We start from the raw sequence: 25,441 nt of genomic DNA, 5'->3' as shown, positions 1-25,441 counted from the left end.
CGGTGTATGTATTTTGATTCTGAATAGAAATTGTGTCTAAATCTAGGTCCTTTGTGTGTGTGTGTGTGTGTGTGTGTAATAATATACACACAGAGTATGATACAAAATGATAATGGCTAACCTCATCCAGCAGTCATCGTGTATCAGACACTGTTCTGTGGGCTTTATAAGAAATAACTCTTCACAACCACCTGTGAAACCTGTACATTCTTATCCTCTGTTACCTTGTGGAAATTGAGTCACCAGAGAGTTCCTTTACCTGAGGTCGCAAAGCTAAGAAGAGGTGGACTGACTTTGGAAAACACAGGTCCACCCGTAGAACCCACGCTCTTCATCACCTGTCCACTCTTGCTAACCCTGCTGTCCGGCAGAGTGAAGACAGCCCAGCAAGTCAACCTGTGCAACAGGAAGCAGAGAACACAAATGATTCAAGCAGGAAATCAGCTGCTGCTTCTGTCTGCTTAGCACAAGAGCAATCACGAACAGAGCCAAGTTTATTACTATTATTTATTATTATTATGTCTCAACTCTCCACTTGTGTTTAAACACAGCCTTAGAAACACACATCATTCCTGGAAATGAGATTTTCCTCCTATGTATCTAAATGACACCCAGCACCTGAGTGGGCTGGATACATGTCTGCCAAGAATAAAAATAACACTGACGGAGACTGGAACCTCCTGGAAGCTCACGTGGATGAAGACTAAAGATTAAAAGGGCGTGTACCATCGAGCTGCTCCACTTGGGGAGTCAACTGGGTGGCTAACCTGAGATGTGCTTTCAATAAAGCACAGTGGGAGTCCCTTCATGCTCCCTCAGAGACTGAAAAAGGAAGTGGACCAGCTCCAAAGCTTGCCCAGAACACTGATCGTTATGTCTGGACTGTCCCTAGGTGAAATTACAAAGTGAGATTCAAGTTGGCAATGCCTCAACTTCTCCGCCCTTTCTGTCACCACTGTTGTCCCACTCCCACGGGTACTCAGAACTCTCCCCACTATGGGAGTCTACACGCCTCAGGGAGAAGCAATGGAGTGAGGTGGCGACGTGCACATGTTCCAGGTCAGACACTCTGCATTCAACACCTGGCTCTACCTTTCTTGAGCTATGTGACTTTGGGTAAGTTATTAACCTCTCTGTGCTTAGTTTACTCATCAGTAAAATAAAGAGGAAAAGAATATGTACTAAATCGGAGTTGCTGTAAGGCTTAAATGAAATTATATGCACAAAGAGCTTACATGTAAGCTCTCAATACATGTTACTTAATGTAGTTAAATAGCCACTTTCACTAGAGAGGAAATTTCATTTCATCTGCTGTGTACTCTCCCACAAAATTTTGCCTGTTAAGCCCCATGTCTCCTTGAGATTTTTTGTTTTCTGTTAGAGGAATGTCCAACAAAAGGGAGAAAGTGTACGAGCTGTTCTGAGGGGGTGTGAGCAATATCCCAAGGCATATGGCATTCTCCCACAGTCGGAGGTCGTCTGCCTCATCATGCAAGGCCAGGGCGGCTTGTCCCCCTGCTCCAAGGGCCAGCAGTCCTCTCGGAAGCTGATACTGTTTACTTCTCCTGGGTCTTTCTGGATCGTCCTTTGGCTGGCAGAACCAGCAGCCTCCTCTTCCATGTGTGTCCAGAGGCTGGGCCAGAAACCTACCAGCTGGCCTCCCCTGCTGGCTGATGTGTCAGGCAGCCCTGGGACAGCTGCCGATTCAATGTAGATTGAAAATGAAAATCTAGCCAGCCACGCAGTAATTGTCTATGGAGGAATTAGAAAAGGAATAGGACCACCTCAGTTCATCCTTTTGAAGGTGCCCTGATGGAAAAAGTGCTCAGTTCCTGTGAAACACAGAAGGCACCCCTTTTGCTTCCTCAAACTGCCTTCCAGAACCCTGTCTGGAATGGGGGGACCAGGGGATTTCTGGGGCTGCTTTGAGCTTTGCCTTTGGTTCCATAAACAAGATTCAGCCAGTGAGGGAGAAAAGACACAGAAGGAGGGAGCTATCCTGGCTGGTAGGTCTCAGAAATGTGTGCCTGCCTGCAAATCCACCCTCACACTGAAGCCATGCGACTGGAACGTTCGCTCTCCCCATCCCTTTCTGTCTTCCTTTTTCCCTGCAGGGATCTGAATACAAGAGTGTTAGGAGGTGGGGAGTGAAGGTGATTCTTTCATTCCTGGTTTCTACCATCTAGTAGGCCATGATTCCACCTTCACTCTGTCCATAAGCCCCAAGTTAGTCCTCCTCTGTGCGCTGTCCATAAGGCTTGTCATCCACAGGCTCAACACTGCGCCTTTGAGGGTCTACGGGGGGGGGGACCCAGAAGAGGCACCTCCTCTAATGACCACCAGGTGGCGAGCAAGCCTCAGGAGAAGCCGTAAGGCCGTTGCGGAGGAGCCTGGGCGCTGGACCACAGCTGTCGCTCATTAGGCCAGCTGGCGACGCTGTCAGGACAGCTTTGACTAGGACGGCCGAGAGAGCTCCTCCAGGCATGGGAACCTCTCACAGTTCCAGAAAAGCAGTAGATGGTACGATTTTCCTCAGTTAATCAGAATAAAACCTTTCTTTCCACCACTGCTGGCGGGGGGACATGGGGCTGTTTGGCAGGATGGAGGACAGAGGAGGGTACCAATCACAATTGGTTCCAAAAGAGGCAGGGCCTCAAATTGTTCTTGGACTGTCTTGTTGAACGCCGGAGGCGGGCTGGAAAATAGCAATCTTCCCATGACTTGCCCAACCAGTTCCCGTTGCTTTTCATCCTGAGACAAAGCCTTTTTTTCTGGGCTCCCGGGTTTGTTCTGTTTAGTTTTTAACAGTCACCACTTAACTTCAGCACACTTGGCTCTGTATTAAAGGGTAAAACCCTGGAGTGCGAATGGGCTCACACATCTGCTGCCCAGGGCCCATTTGTGCAGAGGGACACTCGTGACCTTCCAACTCTTCATCACAAAGTTGAAAGGTAAAAGGGAAAGAATGGATGGCTATAAAGTTGCTTAAAAACTAGACAAGATGACAGTGACAGATACAGTACTGTATCTAAATCGTAGGAGACCCTGCGCACCCCACAAAGGAAAATGGGATTGGGAGATAAACAACAGGGCGGGGACAGCGTGGGCTTCAGGAATTGTGCTCCTTCTTCTGTCTGCTCCATATTCACTGAGAGTAGAAAACTTACAACAATGGTTTCCTCTCTAGAATGTGCTAGAGGATAAACTTAGATATCCATCAATACAGGACATAAGGAAAGATGCGGGAGGGTAGCACCCTAATCTTTTGAGGAGGGTAAATGGAAGGGATTAGGTGCTCCCTAATTCCTAATTAACTAATTACTAATTAACTAACTAACCTAATTAACCGCTGCCCACTCCTTCAGGACTCCTGATGGGAACAGAGGTAAGGGCTGGCTACACCCCAGGCCTGGCCCAGGGGGCCAATTCCACTCTTATTTTGGCCCACTGCTTGGCCTCTGCAGAGATGAGGGGTAATTTGAGAGAAGCCTCCAGAGAGGCAGGGTGGCGTCTGAATGATGCTGCTGCTGGCTGCCCCCGGGAGGAAGGGGCTCAGGGAAGTCTGCCGCGTGGACCCATTTGTTGCTTGGAAGGCATTACTCAGAGTAGGCCTCCCCTGGGAACCCATTAATCACAATTGTGAAGCTTTCCCACTTTCCCAGACTTTCCTCCTCAGGGACCATCTGGTCTCCAGGCCTGAGCTGGAGGAGCCCTGAAGTGGTTGCAGCCAGAAGTTGATCGGCAGGGGCTTCCCACCCTCCGAGGGGCTCTGAGGCACCGGGGATTGTGAGACCCGCCTGGGCCTCTGATGGTCTTCCCTGTACCATTGGGCAACAGGGGTCCAATACGTGCCCGCTGGGCTGTGTGCTGGGGGCTTAGTCACGCCCAGTGACTCAGCATTCAAGGCAAGGGAGAGGGCCTGGACTCTCTGGGACTCACGGGGTCAGCATGAAGGCATGTCCTGGGGCATCATTGTTAAAACTCAGCCCATCTGCACTTGTACTTTGGGGCCTTGTAAGGAAAATCATCTTGTCACATACAGGATTAGCTTGAAGGAAATCTTCAAAGTCAATAATTTTTTTAGGACTACCTCACTCCCTCATGGCTACCTGACGAACGGACTGTGTCCATGCTTCCTCATTCAGTGCCTTTCTCCTGACCCCCCAGACGCCCAGGGCTTAGAATGCCCCTGGAATTCATTAGGGTCACCGGGGCTTACTGCTGGCTCCCCATAGCCATGGTCAGTCCCCATTTGCCCCCGGTCAGTCCTTCTCTGCTTTTAAAAGAGATACGGAAATAATCCTTTATTTGTGTATACTTAATAGTTTACCAAACATGCTCATATAAAGCATGCTTTTAGCACCAGACAACAGCCTTGAGAGGTAATTAAGATAAACCCCATTTTTCAGATGAGCAAACTAAGGACCAGAAAGGTTTGGTGAAGGGCCCAGGTGAGCGAGGCAAGGTGTCCTTTTATTCCAGGAGACCTGTTCTTTCCGCCACACCACACCAATGAGGCAGAAACCTCATCCTCCAAGAAAGAAGGCTGATGGGGATCCCCAGGCACTTCCTCCTTCTGGGAGAAGATGGGAAGCCATGATTTTCTGCGGCGAATGCCTTGTGCTTGTCAGCAATCTCCGAGGGGAGTTTGTAACAGTGTGGCTTTCAGGCCAGCCTGGAGGGGCAGGGGTTACAAGGAAAAGAGGTAACAGAGGCTTACGGATTTCCACCCCCACCCCCCTCCCCAGCCCATGTGCAGAGCCTCTGCATAGACCAGCCCGGATGACGTAGTACAGGTCTTGTTTCAATTTTATTTTCCTACTCTGCTGTCAGCGTGCAGAGGCAGCAGAAGGAAGGAGCAGAAAGCGTTTGTCTCTGGTTTTGTTCTAAAGCTGGGTTGTCCCGTGCAGTAGCCTCAAGGTACGTGTGGCTACTGGGCACTTAGATGTGGCTGTGGCAACTGAAGTGTGCTGCAAATGTAAGGTACACACTGGACTTTGAACACTCAGTACAAAAAAAAATGTAGAGTATCTCATTAATAAGTGTCCATTAATTAGATCTTAAGATGATAATATTTGGGGCATATTGGGTTAACTAAAATGTATTATTGAAATTAATTTTCCCTACCTACTTTTCCAAATGTGGCTACCAAAAAATTTAAAATATACGTGACTCACATTACATTCCTATTGGACATCGCAGCTCCCTAGGCATTAGGAATAGTTTCAAGACAGCTGCATTTACTTTCACACGAAGTGTTCACAGAAGCCTGCTTTTCTTCCTGTTTATATGAAGCAAGTAAACTTCATAAAGCGTGGGAAAAAATGTCTTCAAGATACAAAAATAAACATCTTCCTTCTAAATGATGTATACCTTATCTTACAAAGAAAAAAAAATCAACCCAAATGAGCAGAAAACTCTAGACAAGCTTCTGGGATCCAAGCAAGCATATGGTGGCAGAAGTCTAACCCTGTAAGAGATTCGTAAGAGATCCGTGGTCTACTGAGGTGTGGAAACTCCCCAGTCCCAGGCATGGAGCGCAGGCTGCAGGCAGCAGCGTTTCCTGGAGGGGATTGAAGGATGGGAAGCGCCCAGCATGAGACTTTACTTGTAAGGACCGGGAGGTCAGATACAAGAGCCCGAGGCCTGACTGGCACCATGAGCTTAGGCCTCTGATCTGTTGGCCTAAACGTCAAGGGTGCGTTGGCTCCCTGGCTCACTCTACCTGGCACAGCAGACACACACGGAGCTGGGGATGGTTGCGGCTCCGGGCCTCTCTCATCCAGATAAATGGAGCTTTTCCAAACAGCACCCTTTCCCTGAACTTCCGCACAGCCGATGCCATCCCCTTGGGCAGGTGACTCCTCTCCCATTTGCACATTCAGTAGACAGAACAACGCTGTGACATTTGCAGCACACGAGCTTCCTTACTGACTCTGCCAGAGACACTCTTCTAAGCACGAGTACCGTTCTGGATAAAGCAATGTTTACAGGTCACACATCCTATCTAATTCCTCACACAGACTCTGCAGAGCAGTGCTGAGTCCGTAACTTTGTTTCTTTAAACAATCTGCTGAACTATCTTGTGTAATCCTCTCCCCTTGACTGTGGGCAGGCCCTGTGAACATGATGACTTGTCACTCCCGTGAGTAGATTCCATTATACGGCAAAGGTGAGGGGATTTTGCTGATGTCATTAAGGTCCTTAATTGCCTGACTTTGAGTTAATCACCAGGGAGATTATCCTGGGTGAGCCTGACCTAATCAGGTGGGTCCTTTAAGAGATGGTCTAGTGGTCAGAGACTGAAGAAGTTAAAGAGATTCAAAGCAGCCCGGACACTCTCCTGTCAGCTTTAAGGGAGCAAACTGCCATGTTGTAGAGACGGCCACAGGGCAGAGGCTGGCAGGCTGAGGGCTCAGTTCTATAACTACAGAGAATGGAGTTCTGCCAAACAACCAAAGCTGGGAGGAGGACCCCAGCCTTCAGAGGGGACCACAGCCCTGGCCAACTCGAGTCCAACCTGGTGAGACCCTCAGCAGAGAACCCCGTTAAGCCATGCCCAGACTTCCGACCTACACAAATTGTGCGATAACCAACGGGTGGGTGTTGTTTTCGGCTTCTCAGTTTGTGGCAATATGTTACACAGCAATAGAAAATGAATACAGGAAAAACAGCACCATGTGGCAGAAACATCTATCGCTAACAGAACTCCTGGGGCTCTGCTTTCAGCTGTGCATGAAAATGCCAACCAAGCCACACACAGACGTTAGGACAGACATTTGTTTGTTTCCCAGAGAGTTAGGTCTAAAAGCTTTACTTCAAAGACCCCTATTTAAACCCTCTGTAAGCTCCTGGGCTCCACACGCTGAGAGGGAGTGTAGACGGTGTGAGGAAGGACAACAGCTCGGTCAGCCCACTGAGCTCAGCTGCAGTGAGCTTCTGGCACTGGCCCCACCCCCGCCATGCCAGGAAAATGGAAGGGATGGTTCACTGTCTGGAGAATGGAGTTAAATTCTGGTTGACATGAGGAAGCCCGAAAGAGCAACAGTAGCATATTGCAAAAGAGCAGACAATTTAAATAAAGAAAGCTTCGGAGATCTTGTGAGATATTTTATTGTGACAAGCATGAAAGGAAACATAGCTGCACGCTGGCGTACTATTAAGACACGATTTAAAATCCCAAGTCATAATGTTAGGAACCTATAGCACCTAATTTCAAGGCTAACATCTTTGAAATGATGAGACACTGTTTTCACGGACTTTAAAAAGAAAAACATGAGAAAGATACATCCCCTGGAAGCCCCTTTGTTTATTTTGTACACTCAGGGAATTAGGGTTCTTGTGGCCCGGGTCACTGACTTTCTCTTTGGAATGCAGAAGCCCCATTTGACATCACTGCTACAGGCCACAAATAAAATGTGTTTCACCTACCTGGCATTTCTAGGACCACATTCATTCCTTTTTGTCTTCTGAAATGGTTGTGACTTTCTATTCCACTCACCTCACAATAACTCCCTCCCTCACTTCTACCCATGCTGGGTGCTACCATCTTTCTCATCTCCGTGTAACGTCTTTTCAACCTTCCAACACGGACCTCTGAAGTTCTCCACATAAGCCACAGGAGGCTATGACTTCCCACAGTGTTTCTTAATTTCTGACCTTAGCAATCTACATCCTGAAGACGCCATAGACCTTTATTTACCTCTTTCTCCATATAAACAAGAAGAAATGGGGAGGAGGATGGCAGACACATGACTCATTCAAGAGATGATGTGTGACACTGGACTTCGAACATTCCCAGAGAATATTTCTGTAGTTTATATTAATCGTTCATTTCTGAACCTCCAGAGCAACCTCACAACCTCTGAAGCATGAGCGCAGATCCCTCTGCAAGAAACTGACTTAATAGAAGCTGCCTTAATGCGGGAAAGTTCTGGCCCATGGAACCAACTGGACACACTGAGAGGGGTTAGGACCGTGGGGAAGCACTGGGCGTCTCACGAGCAAAGTAGACCACACATCTCACTTTGGGCCGACATCAGAGCCAGTGTTCCTCCTTCCTCCTTATTCCCCCAGAAATCTGTTACTAAAAGCCTTGTAACCATTGCTGATCGAGACCTAGTGACCTCAGGGTCAAGCGGGGCTCCGCTTGCGTATACTTTACAGATTCATGGACTGCTGCCTTTTACAATTCTGCATTCTACTGCTCATTTTAGGATATTCTTGGTAAAGAACAGTGGTTGAACTATCTAGCTTGCAGTTGGGTAGAAAACCAGCAAGTATTTCTCTAATTTTTTGTTTCCATAGCTTTTCTGGAATTTGGATCCAGTGCTGTGGCTTGAAAGTGGGAGGTATATGCATGCCTGTGTGTGTGTGTGTGTGAGTGTGTGAGTGTGTGTGTGTGTGTGTGTGTGTGTGTGTGCTGGGTCAGCAAATGTGCTTCAGTTAGTGCATGTGGGCAGAGGGCCAGACCCACATCCTATGGAAGGGCGCCAAAGGATCCTGCCATTATGGAGGTTCCATCCACATCAGACACTGTGATTCCCAAGGGATCCCTACAGAAGTGGGTGGAAGTTCAGCGTTTCTTGTCCCACTGTATTTTTAAACTCCTGCCAAGCGCTGTGCTTTCCTTGGCTGATCATGTCAAGATGGCCATGCTGACACTGGCTATCACCCCCCCTCAGTTCTCGCTGGTACAACCCCAGGGACCAAATCAGTCAAAGCCATTCTTTCTCTAATATCTCCTTCTAATTCAACTCATCCTCCAACCTAACCTCTGCCTCTGTCTTCTCAGTAGTGTGCTCTGCCCAAAGTTGATCACGCCCTGGAGGATTTCAGAGCCTAACAGTCATTTCCTTTGGGGACTTTAACAAGTATTCAGTTGGGAGAGCAATGTGACAATTTTCAGACGAACGTAGGAGTAGATGTCTACGTCATCTGTGAAGACATAGAAATAAGAGTCCATTTACGTTAAACGTTATTAGAACTTCTGTCTGTCCCACCTCCCCGTTCCCATGAAGAAAAGAGAGGAAGAGATTTTAATGAGTTAAAATGTTAAAAGAAAACTCTTTCGAGCCTCAGTAATAAATGGTTTCTGAATCTCAGCCTCTTTTCTCTTGCCTTCCCGATGGCGGGGCCCATTTATGTTCTCAGTCCTTATGGAGACCACACAGCCGTCATTTCCCCAGCGGTCCCGCATTTTTGTTCTGTCTTATTGTCCCCTTGGGATCAGACTTTTGTATGGTTGCCGTAGCGACAACATATGGTTAATTTCAATATGGATGCAATTTTAATAAATATTTGTGTTTTTCTGAAATGCACACACACACACAAAACACACACACACAGAAGTCACAAATAGTCAAATTCTTGGGAAAAGCTCCACTTTCTGTTCATCAAGGTAAAGTGTCATTAGGAGCATGGACTAACCAGCTGTAAAACTACTTCCCATAAGATTTCTAAATGGTTGCAACAAACACAAATCAGACTGTACAAAATTCTTAATGGATATTAGTTGGTCTGGGAGTTTAGAAAATGAAGGAGCTAATACACAGAGAGCTACACACCAAGGCCACTACATCCACAGTAACAACAACAATAACAATATACAATGCTATAAGACTATTAGAATCTATTCTCTACTGCACAGAGAAGTACCTGGTTAAAGCTGTTAAATATAATACATGGCAGTTGGAGTCTGTTTTCAGTGCAATATATCACATTTGGCAATTAGTGGATATAAAAAAATATATTTTTTGCTTTCAAAATGTGGAATAATCCAAAACATAAGGCTTTTCTGATAAACTATAAAAATGTAATCCATAGATCTGCTGGATCTGACAAAACATGGTTATTCCACTTTCTCTGCATATTCAATCCACTTAGCTCAAAGCTTAACATACAAAGGCACAGATGTGTGTGTTTAGCATCAGGAGAATTGCGCCTCTTTCCACGAATTTCTTATAAATATTATTATCCACTCGAAAGCATTCTGATGAAAGCATCCTGTAATTTCCTCCTTAGTTCTCCCACTGCCCTTTTTTTCTCTCTCAGCTAAGAAAACACCAGGAAGATATTGAAATTTCCCTGTGCCTTACTTTCAGTTTCCATTTTTGAGCCATTTTTTAATTGTGTGTTGCAGTATCTGAGTAATTGTATTAGATAATTAATATGGAAATCTTAAAATGTGGTCCTTAATGTTGTTTTTCTCTATTTTTTTCCTGCTGTTTCCCTTCTTCCTTCCTTTCCTCCTTCCTCGCTTCCTTCCTTCCTTCCCAGAATTCACTGAAGTATTTCCTAGGTACTAGCTTTTAACTTATTATTTTAATCAAAGCTTATCTTTGTGCCCAACATGTGAAAAGTGAAAATGTCTCTTCAAAATTCTGTTTTACAACATACACAGAGAAGCTGGGCCTTGAGGAGCTTGATCTCACTTAAATACTATACACAGTTGGTATCACACAAGGGGTCGGGGGTGGGGCAGCACAATAAATGTAACAATTTACTTTTAATCTGTCTTTACAAAAGAAAGCCTCTTCCCTAATGGAAAAGTCTCTTCAGCGTCTGCTCCCAGAATCCTGTGGAGGAAACATTTTACCGATGGCTTGAAAGGATCTCTTTTTCAGAGCACATTCACGGTTCCTCAAGAGTTCACCTGGGTTGAATTTTCCTGTTCTTAGTTGAGCAACGAATAAGCACTGGATGTGTTTTCCACGGATGAACTGGTTGTTTCTGGGGTGGACACATCGTATGTTCCTGAAAAACAGAGCTGCAGCTCAGCCTAAAAGATAAGCCTTCAGGTTGGGCTGTGAACTTCTCCTAAGGGCCCAGGGGGCGCTCTATCCAGGAGCCAGGAAGCTCAGCCATGCCTGGAAACAAACTCATGCCTACCCTCCTCCCAAGACCCAGCAGTGCCAAAGAACAGAGCTGTTCTCACGCATGCGTGGCAGCCGACAAGACAAGCACTAACTACTTCCCATCATACCAGCAGCCAGATTTCTACACAGGACAGGGAGATCTCAATGTGGGTGCCTCTCCACATGCCATCACATGCATGGGCCTGGGGACATCTGCCTGAGGGAACCTCTCTGGTCCACTTGGGTTGGGGTGCCTTGGGGAAGCTCTTGGGAGGGGCCTGGAGGCTGAGCTGGAAGGCGAGATGGGGAAGCAGGAAAGGAAAGAAAAGAGAAATTTACAGGGGAAAGAAAGGCAGGACCAGAAGAGAAGCAGGAGTCAGGGGATACCAAGAAAAGTGCTGACAGGGAGGGCAGCAGGGAGCAACCAGGCAGGCTCGTGTCAGTGGGTTGAGCACAGGGACTGTCGGGAGTGTGTGGGCGGGAAGGGACAGTGCCCACCCTACCATCAGACTGTTGAAGTGCCACCGCTAACAAGGTTTCCATCATTGCCTGGGGGGCCCTTTGGGGCTGCTGACAACATAAATCAAAGTCACAGTGATTATGGAACCCTCAAATAGGCCAATGTGGAGCTGCATTAATGACCCTGAGAGGCTATCAAGTGGTAATGACCAGGAATTTCAGGCCCTGGGACCCTGGGGACAGAGCTCCAACTCCAACTTCTATCTGACTGATTCAGAAACAGGGAACTCATTTTATTGGCCTTACATATTGCATAATTCCGATTCTGTAGAATTGTTTCATAGAGTCTTCACTATTTTCACTTTAATGCAAATGGTAAACACTTCCAGAGACAGTACTGGCCAAAGGCGAGAGTTCTAATACACCCGGAAGGTTTGACCATTTCACAACAAGTCCAGTCAGTGACTTTCAAAATCAAAAGTGAAGGTCCTCCAGTTTCATGAGTAACACATCAAATTGAAGCCAAAAACATGAAGTCCTCTGGAATTTTAACAATTAATAAACATTCTCAAAACTGGCTTTTATATGAGAAGACTTAGTCTAGAATATTGACACATTTCTAGACTCTGCATTTGTGATATCTGTTCAGTCTCAAGAAGCTGGAAGGAATTCTCGTGCCTATTTTCCTGGGCGGGGGGTGGGGGGGGGCAGTAGTGACATGGCACAGGGGTTTCAACTTGCCAGAGTAGCTGAGACCCATTGCCCAAAGACATTAACGTTATTTATTTTATACCCCCAAGGTGGACATTTTAACTGTGTATGTTCCTAATAGAATAGCTAACTTGGGTGATCCCTCATATATGTGTGCACAGTTTTATAAACGTCAAAGTGTAAAATAAGCACACTCCAAAAAAAAAAAAAGGAAAAAGAAACCCACAGCACGAGATCCTATAGTAGGATTTTCTAAATATAGTCTTTGCTGCACTGTAACCCAGAAACATGACCTACCTATTCTTATTTAACATGATAGAAAAGAATTTTATGTTTGACTATTGGCAGTTCCCATTTTCATGGTTGAGCCAGTTTTGACAGACAGCTCCTCCAAAGTCTTGTCTAGATACTCCAAATCTTATTCTTCATAAGATACGATTAGTTGTCCACTGAAGGCAGTTGCCCTCTGTACCAGCTTCCTGGTGGTTAGGGAAAATATTAGCAGTTTCCTATATGTAACCTCTGCCCCAAAGGAAGCCATTGCAGCTAAATGCACTGCAGCCACGAAGTGAGACTCCCCATCAGGGCAAATTTGTCCGGGTCAACCAGGATCCTAGGGAGCATCTAGGGCCACTACATACCTGTTTTACCAAACAAATTGTTAAATCTTCTGGATATTGGAGAACTCATAGAAAACACAGGTGTAGATGAACCTAGGGATGTTGACTAGAAAAGAGAAAAAAAAGACAATCACAAAGCCCGTATGTTAGACCAAGGCCTTTCCCTCTAGGAAGGTTAGTTTTCCGCCCTCTGGTGGTCACTGCCTGCATCTCCCATCCCATTTCCTAATGGTAGGAGCCTGGATGAACATCAATTTCTACTTCAAGCAAATCAACTACCTTGAAACATTGGAATCTCATCGTCAGTCTTAGGAAAATAACTTTCAAATGCATGTTTACTGTGTGATAGGGCTCTCGTATCTTCTGACATGTGGAAACAGCCAAATATAATCGACTGCAGTAATTATTTTCCAAAATGAACTGCAGAAAACTCTATTTATCATTATTCCTCAAATTGTGCTATTGCCTGGAGTTTCCCCAGAAGATTGTTTTCTTCTCACTGAAATTTGATTTTAACCTCCAGTCGAGATTATCTGTGCTATTTGACCCATATTTAAAGATGTGGGACCGCTTTAACGATAGCTCCATGGCTGTGTTTAACAGGCAGAACGAAGTGAGAAGCAAAAACAGTGAAATAATCTATGCTAAAACTAGTTGTGGAGAGAGAGGGGGATTTGGAAAAGTATCCACAAAGGAAAGACTTACCTTTGAAAGCTGTGATGACCATCTCGACAGGGAAAACTTATTCAGCAAGGCTTCCTGTACCTGCATTGTTCAAAAGAAGCCACGGTCAATTCAACACGCCACAAGCACTTTAGACTCTTCTAGAAGCGTGAAACTGTCATTGTTCTTACCTTCTGATCCCAGAGGCACCCAAAGAGTAAAATGAATAATCCCTGAAAAGGATTGGGAAGAATCCATTTTAATCATATTTTTATCATCCGGCAAAACAGGAAGCATTATTAACCTGGCTTTGAATTTACACTACCTCTTCTCACATTGGAGTTTATGGAATGAGTCCAGTAGAGGATAATGTTAAAAGGAAGCAGTAGGTCCACAACAAGGGACCTTAAATGTTAGAATGTTATAAGGATATTTTCTATTTCCCTATTTCCCCCCGACTGTGAACTCAAGGTACTGCTGATTATGCTATTAAATACATCTCTTATGTCTACAGTAGCCCTCACATAGTTGTGATGAGGACTTGGGCATGGGGTGGAATAACCAGTCCCTTCTAGTCAAGACATATTATAAATGTCATTAGACACGAGTCTTATAGTTTGGAGCTATAGGACCAGTAGCACCAAGTTAGGATTTGCATGGTTTGGACATGAGCATCCAAGGAGCAATGTCTCAACTTCACTTCCAGGTCCCCTGCCTCCTCACGAGCTCCTGGGGGCCTATGCTTACCACCCCTCCTCCAGGTGAATCAGAATTAAGCATTCCCTTCCTTAATTAATTGTGTTCCAAAGACTTCTTGTCTTTACCTCTGCTAAAGCCCTTTCAACAATTTGGCTTGTATCATAATGAGTTATGTGCTACAGGAGAGGAAGATAGGTGTCTTTTTCATTTTAGCATAAGGGGGCACAACGTCTACCTTGCATAGAACATACAGTCTTTCACTATTCAGCAAATATTTCCAGAGAGCACACCATGTGGCATATAGCATTCATTTCATCGACTGGATGGTTACTGAGCACCTACTCTGTCTTTTTAGGTACCAAAGATATAGTGATAGATAGGACAGATGCTACCCCTGACCTCACAAAGACAGAGCTCATTGAACACTTGTGGAAATTGACTGGAAAGATTACTTGGTTTAATAGTGGCATTTTCATTTAGGAGAAAATAGATGGCATTAAGATAATGTTGGATAAATATCAAAATCTGGTGTAGGGAAGGGACTTTCCTCCTTATTGTATATTCAAGGCATTTAGAAGAGAGTCATGTGTGCAACTAAATTAAAATGCAGACAATAAGAGGCGTGAGCTTCCATAGGAACAGAGGAATGTGTCCTTTCTATTTCACTGAGTTCTTGTAATTACCACTCTTTAGGCCTCGGGCTTCCTCTGGACTAAAATCCTTCCCCATTCCTACTCCTGTTTGTGTTTCTATCATTAATTAGTCCCACCAGCCTAGATACTTCCTGAGAACGCTGCCCTGCAGAACTTACCTGGAAAGCGTTGAGGAGGGTAAATACAATATGGAACACAGCATTGCTCCCCGGGAACACAGTGGCAAGACCAAACCCCCAGGTGAGCCCCAAGAGTGGTGTGAGGACCCCAATGCTCTTGCTGATCTGAAAGAGGCTACTCTTCTCCTGCTTGCTTGGCTTGTCTCCAATAGAAGGTCTCAGGATCTTAGTGATGACCACTACCGTGATGGTCACGTTCACCACCACAATGATTAGTGCCGGGATGATAAAGGCCAGCAGGGCCTTGGTATCCTCCCAATTGAGCCAACAGGCGTTCTTCCTCGTGTAGACTTCCTGTGGCTGGGTGGCCCCCACCGTGATGACTGAGATGACAAGAGGGCAGCCATAGCCAAGAGAAAAGGCAATAGCCTTCTGAGTGGACCTGCTTGTGTCATGCAGGATGAAAACCAGGCGGTAGAAGAGCATGAGACCCAGAGTCAGCATCCAGAAAAAGACACTGAGGTAGAAGAAATGGATGAAGAAGGTGGTGGCCACACAGGCCGTCTCATTGAGTATGTAGTGATGGTCATCGATGGCGGCGGCCACAATGAACCAGATGTCGGCAACCAGAAGGGAAGCAGCAATGTTCACAATGCAGGTGTGACGCATATAGGAAGTCCGATTCTTGGTCACTGATTTCCACACCACGGCTTCCACAACCAGACAGGCTGCTAAGCTCAAGATGGAGAAGCACAACCCAATGTAGGAAACGATATCCAGTAGTATTTTCAGGAGAGAACCAGGGTCTGGGGAGTCAGGGGACATGAGTATGGAGAATGATGTTAGGTGCTCACAGCTGCAGGAGACGCTGTCCTCATTGACTTCTTTGACATAGCACCCACTATTGTCCCACCCCCCGGTATGGTTGGCAAGGTTGAAGTTCCAGAAGACACACTGTGGTAGCCCGCCTAAAGGGTTGTTGTTCTTAAAAGTCATTGAAATACTGAACGGCATGGTTATATTGTGGGTGACAGTGGTCGTCATCACTAAGCTGTTTGTAAAATTCTCACCCTGAACCTCCTGGGCAATAATGGTTTTGAGAGTTGGGAAAGCCACGGTGACAATAGATGAATCCGTTTGCAGGTTTTCCAGCTGGAAATTGTCAATGGCCACATTGCCCCAGAGGTCAGAGTCTGCGAAAAGAAAGCTCTGTTTGTAGGATTTTGGGTGGCCAGATCTTATTACCATGCCCTTCATCTGCACATTAGTTTGAGAGATGCACAAAGAGGTGCCATCTTCTGACTGTAGCGCTCGGGAAAATCTTTCCACTGAGTCCAGTAGCTGTGAGCTCTGATTGGTCTGTTGTTGTTGTAACACCTTCCAGGTACTCAAGATGGGCTTGTCCAGGATGACATTAACCGTAGAGAGAACGTGCTGTAATTGACATGGCATGTGATCAAACCAACCAAATTCTTTCAATCATAAAAGAGAAAAAATAAATAACATCTCCCTGGAAACTGGTTACTTGGGTACAGGTCAGAGGAAAAGAAGAGAAAAATGAGGTATCACAGGCTGTGGGGATCTGTGACCTGCCTTCTTATGGCAGGGAGTCAGCAGAGAAGGGGTCCACAAGACGGTGAGACTTTGATAAACATTTAGCAATAGCGACAGTGAGAACCGCCCCACCGCCCCCGGCACTGGCTAATGCCAATTCAGCAGGCTGGCAGAGGTATTTATTAATTGTTTTATTTTATTTTAAATCTCAAGCCTGTAAAGGTTTTTTGGTGGGTGGTATTTCACCAGCATGAGTGAGGCAGTCTCAGAAGACCCTCTAAATGCTGAGCACCAAATTAGCAACACAAGGGTTGTTAAAGGCGTCTTTCTTTTTTGCTAAACATTTTGCTTCTCTCTCCCATAAACTTGGGCTTGTCATTTCCCTTCTCTCAATATATTTTCTCTGCTCTTCTTCATCTTGTTCTGTTCTCTGAAACTATAAGCCCTATAGTTAGTTGAATGGTGGCTCCCCAAACAAGATGTCCTCAAGTCCAGACCCTGTGAATGTGAACTTATTTGGAGAAAAGGTCTTTGTAGATGTAGTTAAGTTAAGGATCTTGAGGAGAAATCATCCTGGATTACTTAGGTGGGCCCTAAATCCAATGACAAATATCCTTATAAGAGACAGAAGAGAAGAAGATAACTGGAGAAGAGGAGAAGGCCACGTGAAGACAATGTTGGAGATTGATCTGAGGCAGCCACAAGCCAAAGAATGCCTGGAGCCAGCAGAAGCTGGAAGAGGTAAGAAAACATTCTCCCGTAGAGCCTCCAGCAGGAACGTGGCCCGCAGACTCTGATTTTAGACATCTAGCCTCCAGAACTGTGAAAGGATAAGTTTCTGTCATTGTAAGCCATCCACTCTGCGGCAACTTGTTACAGCAGCCCTAGGAAACTTACATAACCTCCCTGGACTCTTGCTATCCATGCTGCTTGGCAGTTGGCCTCTGGTTGGGTTTGGCCAATGGGAAGCAGTGGCAGGAGATGGGAGGGTGGGAGAAGAAAGACGATGAAATATATTTTTCCTACCATCCCCTGCACCCCCATTCCCACTCTCCTCAGCACATCTTTGGCAATAGCTGTGTCTGTCCTTCCAAGACTGCAGCTCCAGCTGAGCAACCCCTCCTCCAAGGCTTCAGCTCTCACTGGGCTGTGAGTGAACTATTTCTTTTCCTTTCCCCTTTAGTCCTTGGGATAGCAATGGCTCCTAAATGTTGCTGGTTTCTGGATGCCTCACCACCTTTTTTTTTTAACCCTACTTTACTTCTGTAAATATCCCTTCATTAAAGTCTCTTCATCTGAATTCATGTGGGTGAATTCCTTTTCCTTCCAGAATCCTGATTGCTTCAAAGTACAGGTGTAATGCTAGACCATGGAGAATCTTACCTTGTACCTATTCTGAACACCTTTAATTCCTAGTTTTCCTAGAAAGCAGATAAGAATTAATGCTATTTTAAGGAAGAAACTAAAGCAGAGATTCATTAAAGAAAGCTTCTAAGGTCCCCAGTTGAATAATGGAAACACTCCCTCATGTCCTAAAAGCCACAGCTAAAGAACATGTTATGTGACCCTGATGGCCACAGCATTGCTCTGGAAAAGACAGGGAAAGACCGCAGTGGAGAGGAGTTATGTTTCTTGACCGCAAGTCCTGAGGAGTGAAAAGACCTGACCCAAAACTCCTACAAGGCTTAAACAAACTCACCGTCATCATTTCTGAATTCACTTGGGTTGGAACTGTTGAAAGCAAATCAAGGATGTTAATAATGGCTCCCAGGCTCCCAGGAAATGAGCTGACTTCGTTTTCCACCTTGCCTGTGCTAATAGAAAGATCCTTTAAGTATGTAGGGAGCTTCTTGTCCTGTGTGGGGCTCTTGATCAAAGCCTATTAAAACAAAAGCCAAAACAGAAAGACAAACAGAACAACTCACCAATCAGTTCAATGATCAAATCCTACTGATCCATCCATGACAAAATCTCTCATATCTGTAGTTTCCTTTTTTCTCCATTCCCATAAGTATATCCCATAAGATAACTTACTTATCTCTTAAACTATCTGTGTGTACTCTTCAGAACAGAATATTACGTAAGAAGGGGAACAGTAAGACATGACTAGTTGAAAAAAAAAGGGGAAAGTAGATGAACTTTAGTAGTGTAACTAGTAGTAGAATTAGATTAAAGTTGAGTAGAGTTGTCACTTGGATAGTCTATGGAAGCATTTTGCTGCTCTTTGCTTTTTCTTATCTTTTATCTTGCTAATCATTAGGGTGACTGTCCATCCCAATTTTCCTGGGACAGTTCTGGTTTATATCTGCTGTCCCAATGTAATTATTAATAGTGGCCTCTTTTGTTTTTAAAAAGTGTCCTGGTTTGGATGATAAATTATATGGTCACCCTATCTACAATGATCACACTTGTATTTTCTAACTGCTACTTATAATTTCAAGAGTGAACTCAAATTCAACCTTCTCCATGAAGAACTTTGATGCGTTTCCCAAATCAGGGGAGTTTCTTCCTCTGTAGGCATAAGTATTTGTTTTATTTGACATATATCACATTTGTGACATCTCTACTGGTATGATTTTGTGTTTTAATTTTGATATCTCTCCAATTAAATGATAAGCTCCTTAACAATGTGAACCATGTGTTATGTCCTTCTCATACCACATAATGTCTAAGACAGCACAAGACATTTGACTTGGTGCATAGTAGGTGTTCAATAAGATATGTTGACTGGATAAATCAAATGGAACATGATAGGCCTGCATGCCTCTTTTCCACTGAAAATGTATTTAGGTATCTAGAATTAAGATCAGGGCCCAAAGTTGAGTTAAAACTAGTGTGATTTCTATCTTTCTCAATTAGGATAATCTATATGCCCAATGCTTCATCCATCAAGGTCTAACTCAGATGCCAAGTTTTTCGAGCAGAGGTTCCTAATTATCCTAGCCAAATAGTATGTACATAACATCTATATTCTCTATCAAATCAGGGGTCAAGTTCTGATTTGGCCTCTTTACCCTGAGAGCACTTATAATAACGCTTTGCACATAGTAGGTATTCTAATGAATTTTGTGTACGACAAGAGAAGAGACAGAAGATAATTAGATAAAACACAAATCAATATCATCCCTTTTCAATTCTTCTTCCAAGGGTAAGAGGATTTGGAACTGGTTGTCTGAAGATGTCACCATTAGCTATAACACCACTGGTTGCCTCATCAGTATTTATTTATCATAACTCATGGAATTTTAGGAGGCTTTAACTCTCAACAACTCAGGTACGAGGTGACATTTATTCATTTGATGGGAAGAAAGGAATTTTCCCCTACACATGGCAGTAACCTCTATTGCAGGTAAGAGAGGCAGGCTAGTCCCTTCTTCTATAACTAGAGGTCACCTCTAAGGATTGAGGAAATCTCAGACCTGTAAAAGCATAAAGCCCTACAATTTTTTTTTTTTTTGCACTGATGAACTTTATTTCTTATATTGCTCCTCTTCCTGAAAAGAGTAGAGCTGTTTGCTCTAATTATTCAAAGGTGATATCAAAATTATTCACAGGAGAGCGGTTAGAAAGAACAGTCCTGCCTACACCTTGGAGCTAATGGAAACAAGGTACTGAGAAGTCAAGGCCAAAGTATACAGCTAGTCCTAGAGTGGGAAGATATTTTGTTGCCTCCATATTTATATTTAAGCAAATTTTTAAGCATTTCTAGATTACATCTTCTTTGGAAACAAACAAATAAAAGTACCTTTGAGAGCAACACAAATCAACCCAAGCGCCATTTTCCTAAGTGCTGAGATATATAAGCTAGACAGGTCTCCCTACCAAGAGCTCAGAGTCAGAGGTCTCAGGATCACCTTGGCCAGCTGCAGCAGACTGTTTATTGGGGCAGAGATGCAGTTGTTTCTCTTCACCTTCCACTGGGAGCCTACACATTCGTAAGTTATGATCCCGCCAGCAGGACCTCCAGGGCTGCTGGGAACGTCTGAGAACTGGCACAGCTTCTGGATGACTCTCCCAGGCTCCCCAACACCTATTACGGGATCCTGGCACATCATGGTCATCTCTGCATTGGAAACATGGAAATAAAAGAGACAATTGAAAAGAGGAGAAAAGTAGGGGAAATAGGGCCAGGCGTAGGCAGAATTTTGATGTGTGAGTTCATCTTTCTCTCTACTTTTGGTGACCTGGTCAGAGTTCTCCAATTTCTTATTTTGCCCCTGATTTCCCAAAGCCCCTTAGTGCTTTCCACATAAATCTGACTTTAATCTGCACTTGCTTTTCCTAACAGAATTTGTTTCCTCTATGCCTCACTCCCACCTCCAGTCCCTGGGAATCTTCTCTCTGCTGCCTATAAAATCTAAGCTGTGGAAAACAATAAGAGCTTAATGTATGCTCATCCAGATAAGAGAAGTTCTGCTCACCAGGAGTCGTAGGGACAAAATACCTTAATCCGAGGGCTTCTCAACTTTGGCGTAAGAGAATCACCTGGGGAGCTTGGAAAACACCAAGGCCCAGGCTCACTCCGGCCCAAGGAAATCAGAACGTCTTGGGCTGGGATTCAGGCATCAGTAGTTTTTTAAGTTTCCCCAGTGATTCCAGTGTGCAGCCAAGGTCGACAAGCACTGTCTTAATCCAAAGATATATTTAGTAGAGTGAATTCAAGGCACCCATGACCTGAAGATTCCAGGTAATATTTGCAAGCATTTGTTCCTTCTGGTTTCCATTAAAGGTGACTCTATTTCATCTCTACTCAAGAGAAGCCTTGAATGGGAAAGTGGCATTTGTTGCAGAATCTCTAATCTCCAGAGGACGCTGATTCTCTTACGAGTGGATCCCTCTCTCACCAACTTTTGAATTAAGCTTTAATTGAGTTCTCAGCCATTGTATAAAATCTTCAAATCCATAAGTAAGGTTCTACCAAGAAAATGAAGTGGAATCGGAGTTGGTATGAAGAAAGAGAAGAACAAAGATAAGTGAATAAAACATGTTGATGCCCGGGCTAAGATGGGGGCACAACAAAGAAATGACCTTGGCTGCCCTCTGGAAGACGTGTTCTTGGTAGAATCAGCGGACAGTGCTTCAGAGACATAGGGAACTCTAAGCTGCTTCCTACTTTGGTGTCCAGGCCTCAGTTACCAACACATGTGAGAATGACCAAAAATCACTCAGTAAACTCAAAGGAGCTTGGTGATAGAGCCATGGATCCTTCAGAGATTGGGGGTCCTACTACAGAGAAGATTTCTGGGGGAGAGGATTGCTTATGGTAGAAGCCCAGGACCATCATTTACCCACTCGCCCCTCTGTGGTTGCTAAGGAGAGCTGTTACAGAAATGGCTCCACAAATCATGACCTTTTGCTTTGGAAATATGATGTGGGGGGATATTGGCTCAATGATGACAAAGGATAAAAAAGACAGTTGCCTAATCTTTAGATCGACTCTTTCCATGTAACCCTGTCTCAGTGAAACAGTGCTAGTGGGGACATCCTTCCTTTGCTGAAACCTCAGAGGGGTCTCAGCCTCACACAGACACTGTGCACTCTTGTCTGCCTGGGGCAGTGTACAGCCCTCCAGACTCAGCTGAAATAAGTCTTCATTGGCAAGGCTCTCTGCATCACTTCCTCCCCACCTATCACCAGCAGAGTTAAACCAGGCAGCCTTTGCTGGCCGCCCACAGTGTCTCTAGTTTAGCCCTTACCATATTATATGTGATAACATTTTTTATCATATCTATCTCTGCCCTAGGCTTGAGGCCAGGAAACATGGCTTATTTCTTTTCCAGTCCCCATGCTTAGCCCAAGACCTGCCATATAAAGGTGCTCAACATATATCTATTGAATGGGTGAATGAGGGAGTGAATGAATGCATGACTTGTGACTATAACACTTTAAAATAATTTAAAATGCTCTCACCAGGAACCAGATTAAGCTTCATAGACGTGCTCCGGACTGAGTTATTAACAGCATTGGTAAAATGACAAAACACTTCAACATGTTTTGGACACTGGAAAACTGAGTTTGCCGTGAAATCATATTTGTAGCACACTTGTTTTCCGTTCACTTCTTTTGCTAAGATAGAATTATTGAAAGAATTAAGTTACAACGTGAATATCCAAAGCATACATTTTGTTGAAAGAATCGATATGAATAAACTTGTCCACACTCTTCCCAGGAACGTGCCACATTCACTTCACATGTGGTTTTACTTATTTACTTTCTGCCTCCAGCTCTTAGAAGTAAGTAAACCCACATTCCCATGGATGCTAGCCAAAACTTTACCTCCACCATCCATCACTCCAAATCTGTGCCCACACATTTTTGGACAATGAAAATGCCTTCTCAGCATCCTTCTAATCCCCCTATCTATCTAAATCCCATCATGCCCTGTGCATTTATTCTATCCTGCCTTGCCCACATTCATTAGCATCACCTCCAATAGGGTCTGTCTCCTCCATTGGACATTAAGTGTCCAGTCTTACTTATCCCTGCACCTCCCAGTGCCTAGCCCAGCATTTTGCACATAGCACTGAATGCACGCATATTGAACACAAAATGTTGAGATGTTTGAATATTTCAACACCCACATTGATTCCATGTCCCCCTACCATGCAGCCTTCTCTAAACTGTCCAGTCTTTATTGGGTCCCTGCTTTTCTGAACTCATACCACTCTTTCAATCTGTATTACTCATTTTGGATATTTAATGTTGTATGCATTATCTGTTATGACATGAGCCTTTCTAGATATTAATATATGTGCGCCACTTCTTTTGTCTCCTTTCTATTGCCTGCTGTGTGTTTTGCCTTGAGCAGGCCCCCAATAATTCTTGAAAGGATAGATGAGTTTGTAAATCCCTCATGAAGATGTCTGTGTTTTGAGATTTGGGGTTATGAGCTCATATTTCGTTGCCCTTAATCTGTAGGAATCCTGAGGGATCTGGATTGAGGGGACGTTCTACCAGAGAGGATTTGAAATTTTTTTTGTCAGGTGCCATCGGGTGCTACCAATGGACAACTTTAAGTTAATTACTCCTCAACTTGGAGTTCCGGGACCACACAGGCAGTGTAATTTCAAACCTCAAACCCAAGTGAAGTCAGGACAGTTTTAATTCTCAAGGGAAATTTTTGCCCAGCCAGAGATGAGGCCAAACTCTTAACTCAGGCAGATAAATTTTGTTTCTCTAGCTTATTCTTTTACTAAGCATGTCACCCTTTGAGGGTCCTGACTGTGCTGGTAGGGTGGGGATGTCTCCCCGTTTTCTTTCTTGCCCTTCAGAGCCTTAAATCACAAGGTTTTGTGTGTGTTTTGGGTTTTGGGTTTCCGATATTGACAAATGCCCTCAGGAAAGCCCCAACACTAGCCAAAGCATTATCCCTATTTTTATTTTCCTCTACATTTTTGGCCCTTGGTTATTCCTCTTACTTTCTTGTATGCTTAACAGTGCATTTAAAAGGATTTTTGTAGACCATGTAGGACTTTTAGAGCATGCTGATTTATACGATGGAGTGAGGGACTACCAGAATATCCAGTTTCCTCTATTGAGGAAGCAGAAAGTCTGTGAAGGGAGCTTAACACTGCCTTCAACAGCTCCCACTAATCAGAATGGGCTCTGCCCTCACAGACTCTCAAGATTTTGCCACAAACCAACAAGCTATGAACCACATAGCAAAACAGAAGGTAATGAAGTCTCATGGGATTCTGCTCTGTTACATTCTATCTCTGATACAGTCCCTGTGTGTGTTTCTTGACCTTGACTTTAAGAGCAACTTTTTTCACTCTGTATGCTTGAAAGAATATGTCCTAACAATTCAGCAGTTGGCTTCTTACCAGCAGGAAAGGACCAGGAATCCATTTGGAAAGTTACTTTGTAGTCTTCATCATCCTCTATGCAGCACTTCAAGTGACGGGAACCTCTGAGTGGAACGACAGCTTCCAAAGGATCAACCATGATGTTCGACTCCAGCGGCAGCGGGTGAACAGTGACGTCTTTGGTGGCAACACTGTATGAATTCTTATATCTAAATATGCAGTAGTAGGTTTCTGAGTGGAAGGAAGCAAAAATGAGATGGAGGTTCAGTAAGACCCTTCAGTTTTCTAAACATTACTTCTCTTTGCTCCAACCCTGAAGGAGCCAGAGCAGGAGCTGGCCAGAGGGAAACCAGAACAAGAAGAGAGAAGAAACTCCCTTCCATTCCTGTTGGGAGGGAGGGAAATTTAAATTCAATATAAAATAAAAGTGTAGTTGATTTAGATGAGAATAGTTTTTTTTAGTTCGAGTATTGGACCATTAATAGTTTAATGTGACTGGAAAAGCTATGGCTCCTCCTAAGTCATTGCCCAGTGACAGGACAGAGCAATTGGACAGGGTAGGCATGAGTTCAGCATGGGAGAAAAATACTCCCGCTTCCTGATTGTGCACTAGCAAGTCCAAACAAGAACTAGTTATTTCTACAGTGTTGCCTAGGCCTCAAATGAAAAAAAAAGAAGACCTGGAACTCACAGGATCTGGACCGATTAACCTGATAGTTAAGGAAAGGCTTCAGGTGGAATGAGTAAGTGTTGGCCACTGGAGCCAGGATTGGTCTCCCCCTGGCTCTGCCATTTACCAGATGTATAACCTCAGGTAATATACTCAACCTCGCTGGCCCTCAGTTTCCTCATCTGTAAAATGAGGAAAATAATGGACTATCTTCTAGGTTTATTGTTTTTTTTTTTTTTTTTGGCAGGGTAGGATTCGCCCGGAGCTAACAGCTGTTGCCAATCTTTCCTCTTTTTGTTTTTTCCTCCCCAAAGCCCCAGCGCATGGTTGTGTATCCTAGTTGTAAGTTGTTCTAGTTCTCCTATGTGAGCCACGCCACAACATGGCAACTGACAGATGGGTGGTGTGGTTCCGAGACCAAGAAACGAACCCAGGCCGCCGAAGTGGAACGTGCTGAAGTTTAACCACTAGGCTAACAGGGCTGGCTTTAGGTTTATTGTTATAAGTGAATTAACACACTTAAACACTTAGCATAGTGCCTATCACAGAGTGAGGGCTCAATCGATGTCAGCTACCATAGCTGCAGTTCTATCAAATTCTCTTTTTTCCCCAAAGATTTGTATTTCTTCCGA

The 25,441-nt window shown here is 44.4% G+C and overlaps 1 protein-coding gene across 10 annotated transcripts in view; it reads right to left on the bottom strand.

The window, feature by feature from the left end:
- Positions 1-7,097: 7,097 nt before the first annotated feature.
- Positions 7,098-25,441, bottom strand: part of ADGRF5 (adhesion G protein-coupled receptor F5) — a 102,380-nt gene continuing 84,036 nt past the window's right edge. For 8 of the 10 annotated variants that reach the window (XM_070514801.1, XM_070514797.1, XM_070514800.1 and 5 more), the window contains 9 exons: positions 24,158-24,370; positions 22,245-22,400; positions 20,189-20,397; positions 18,034-18,213; positions 14,820-16,214; positions 13,501-13,542; positions 13,352-13,411; positions 12,668-12,752; positions 7,098-10,755 (listed from right to left, as the gene is read on the bottom strand). In XM_070514801.1, coding sequence (XP_070370902.1) covers positions 10,676-10,755; positions 12,668-12,752; positions 13,352-13,411; positions 13,501-13,542; positions 14,820-16,214; positions 18,034-18,213; positions 20,189-20,397; positions 22,245-22,400; positions 24,158-24,370 — 2,420 coding nt within the window. In that variant the 3' untranslated portion in view covers positions 7,098-10,675. Of the gene's footprint in view, positions 10,756-11,359; positions 11,427-12,667; positions 12,753-13,351; positions 13,412-13,500; positions 13,543-14,819; positions 16,215-18,033; positions 18,214-20,188; positions 20,398-22,244; positions 22,401-24,157; positions 24,371-25,441 lie in introns of all 10 variants that reach the window. The other 2 variants (XM_070514799.1, XM_070514804.1) reach the window with 1 other exon arrangement.

This window comes from Equus asinus, chromosome 8 (genome assembly GCF_041296235.1).
Source record: "Equus asinus isolate D_3611 breed Donkey chromosome 8, EquAss-T2T_v2, whole genome shotgun sequence".
NCBI classification, from domain to species: Eukaryota; Metazoa; Chordata; class Mammalia; order Perissodactyla; family Equidae; genus Equus; species Equus asinus.
Note: the sequence above shows the minus strand (reverse complement) of the source record. Positions and strands in the feature narration are given on the sequence as shown.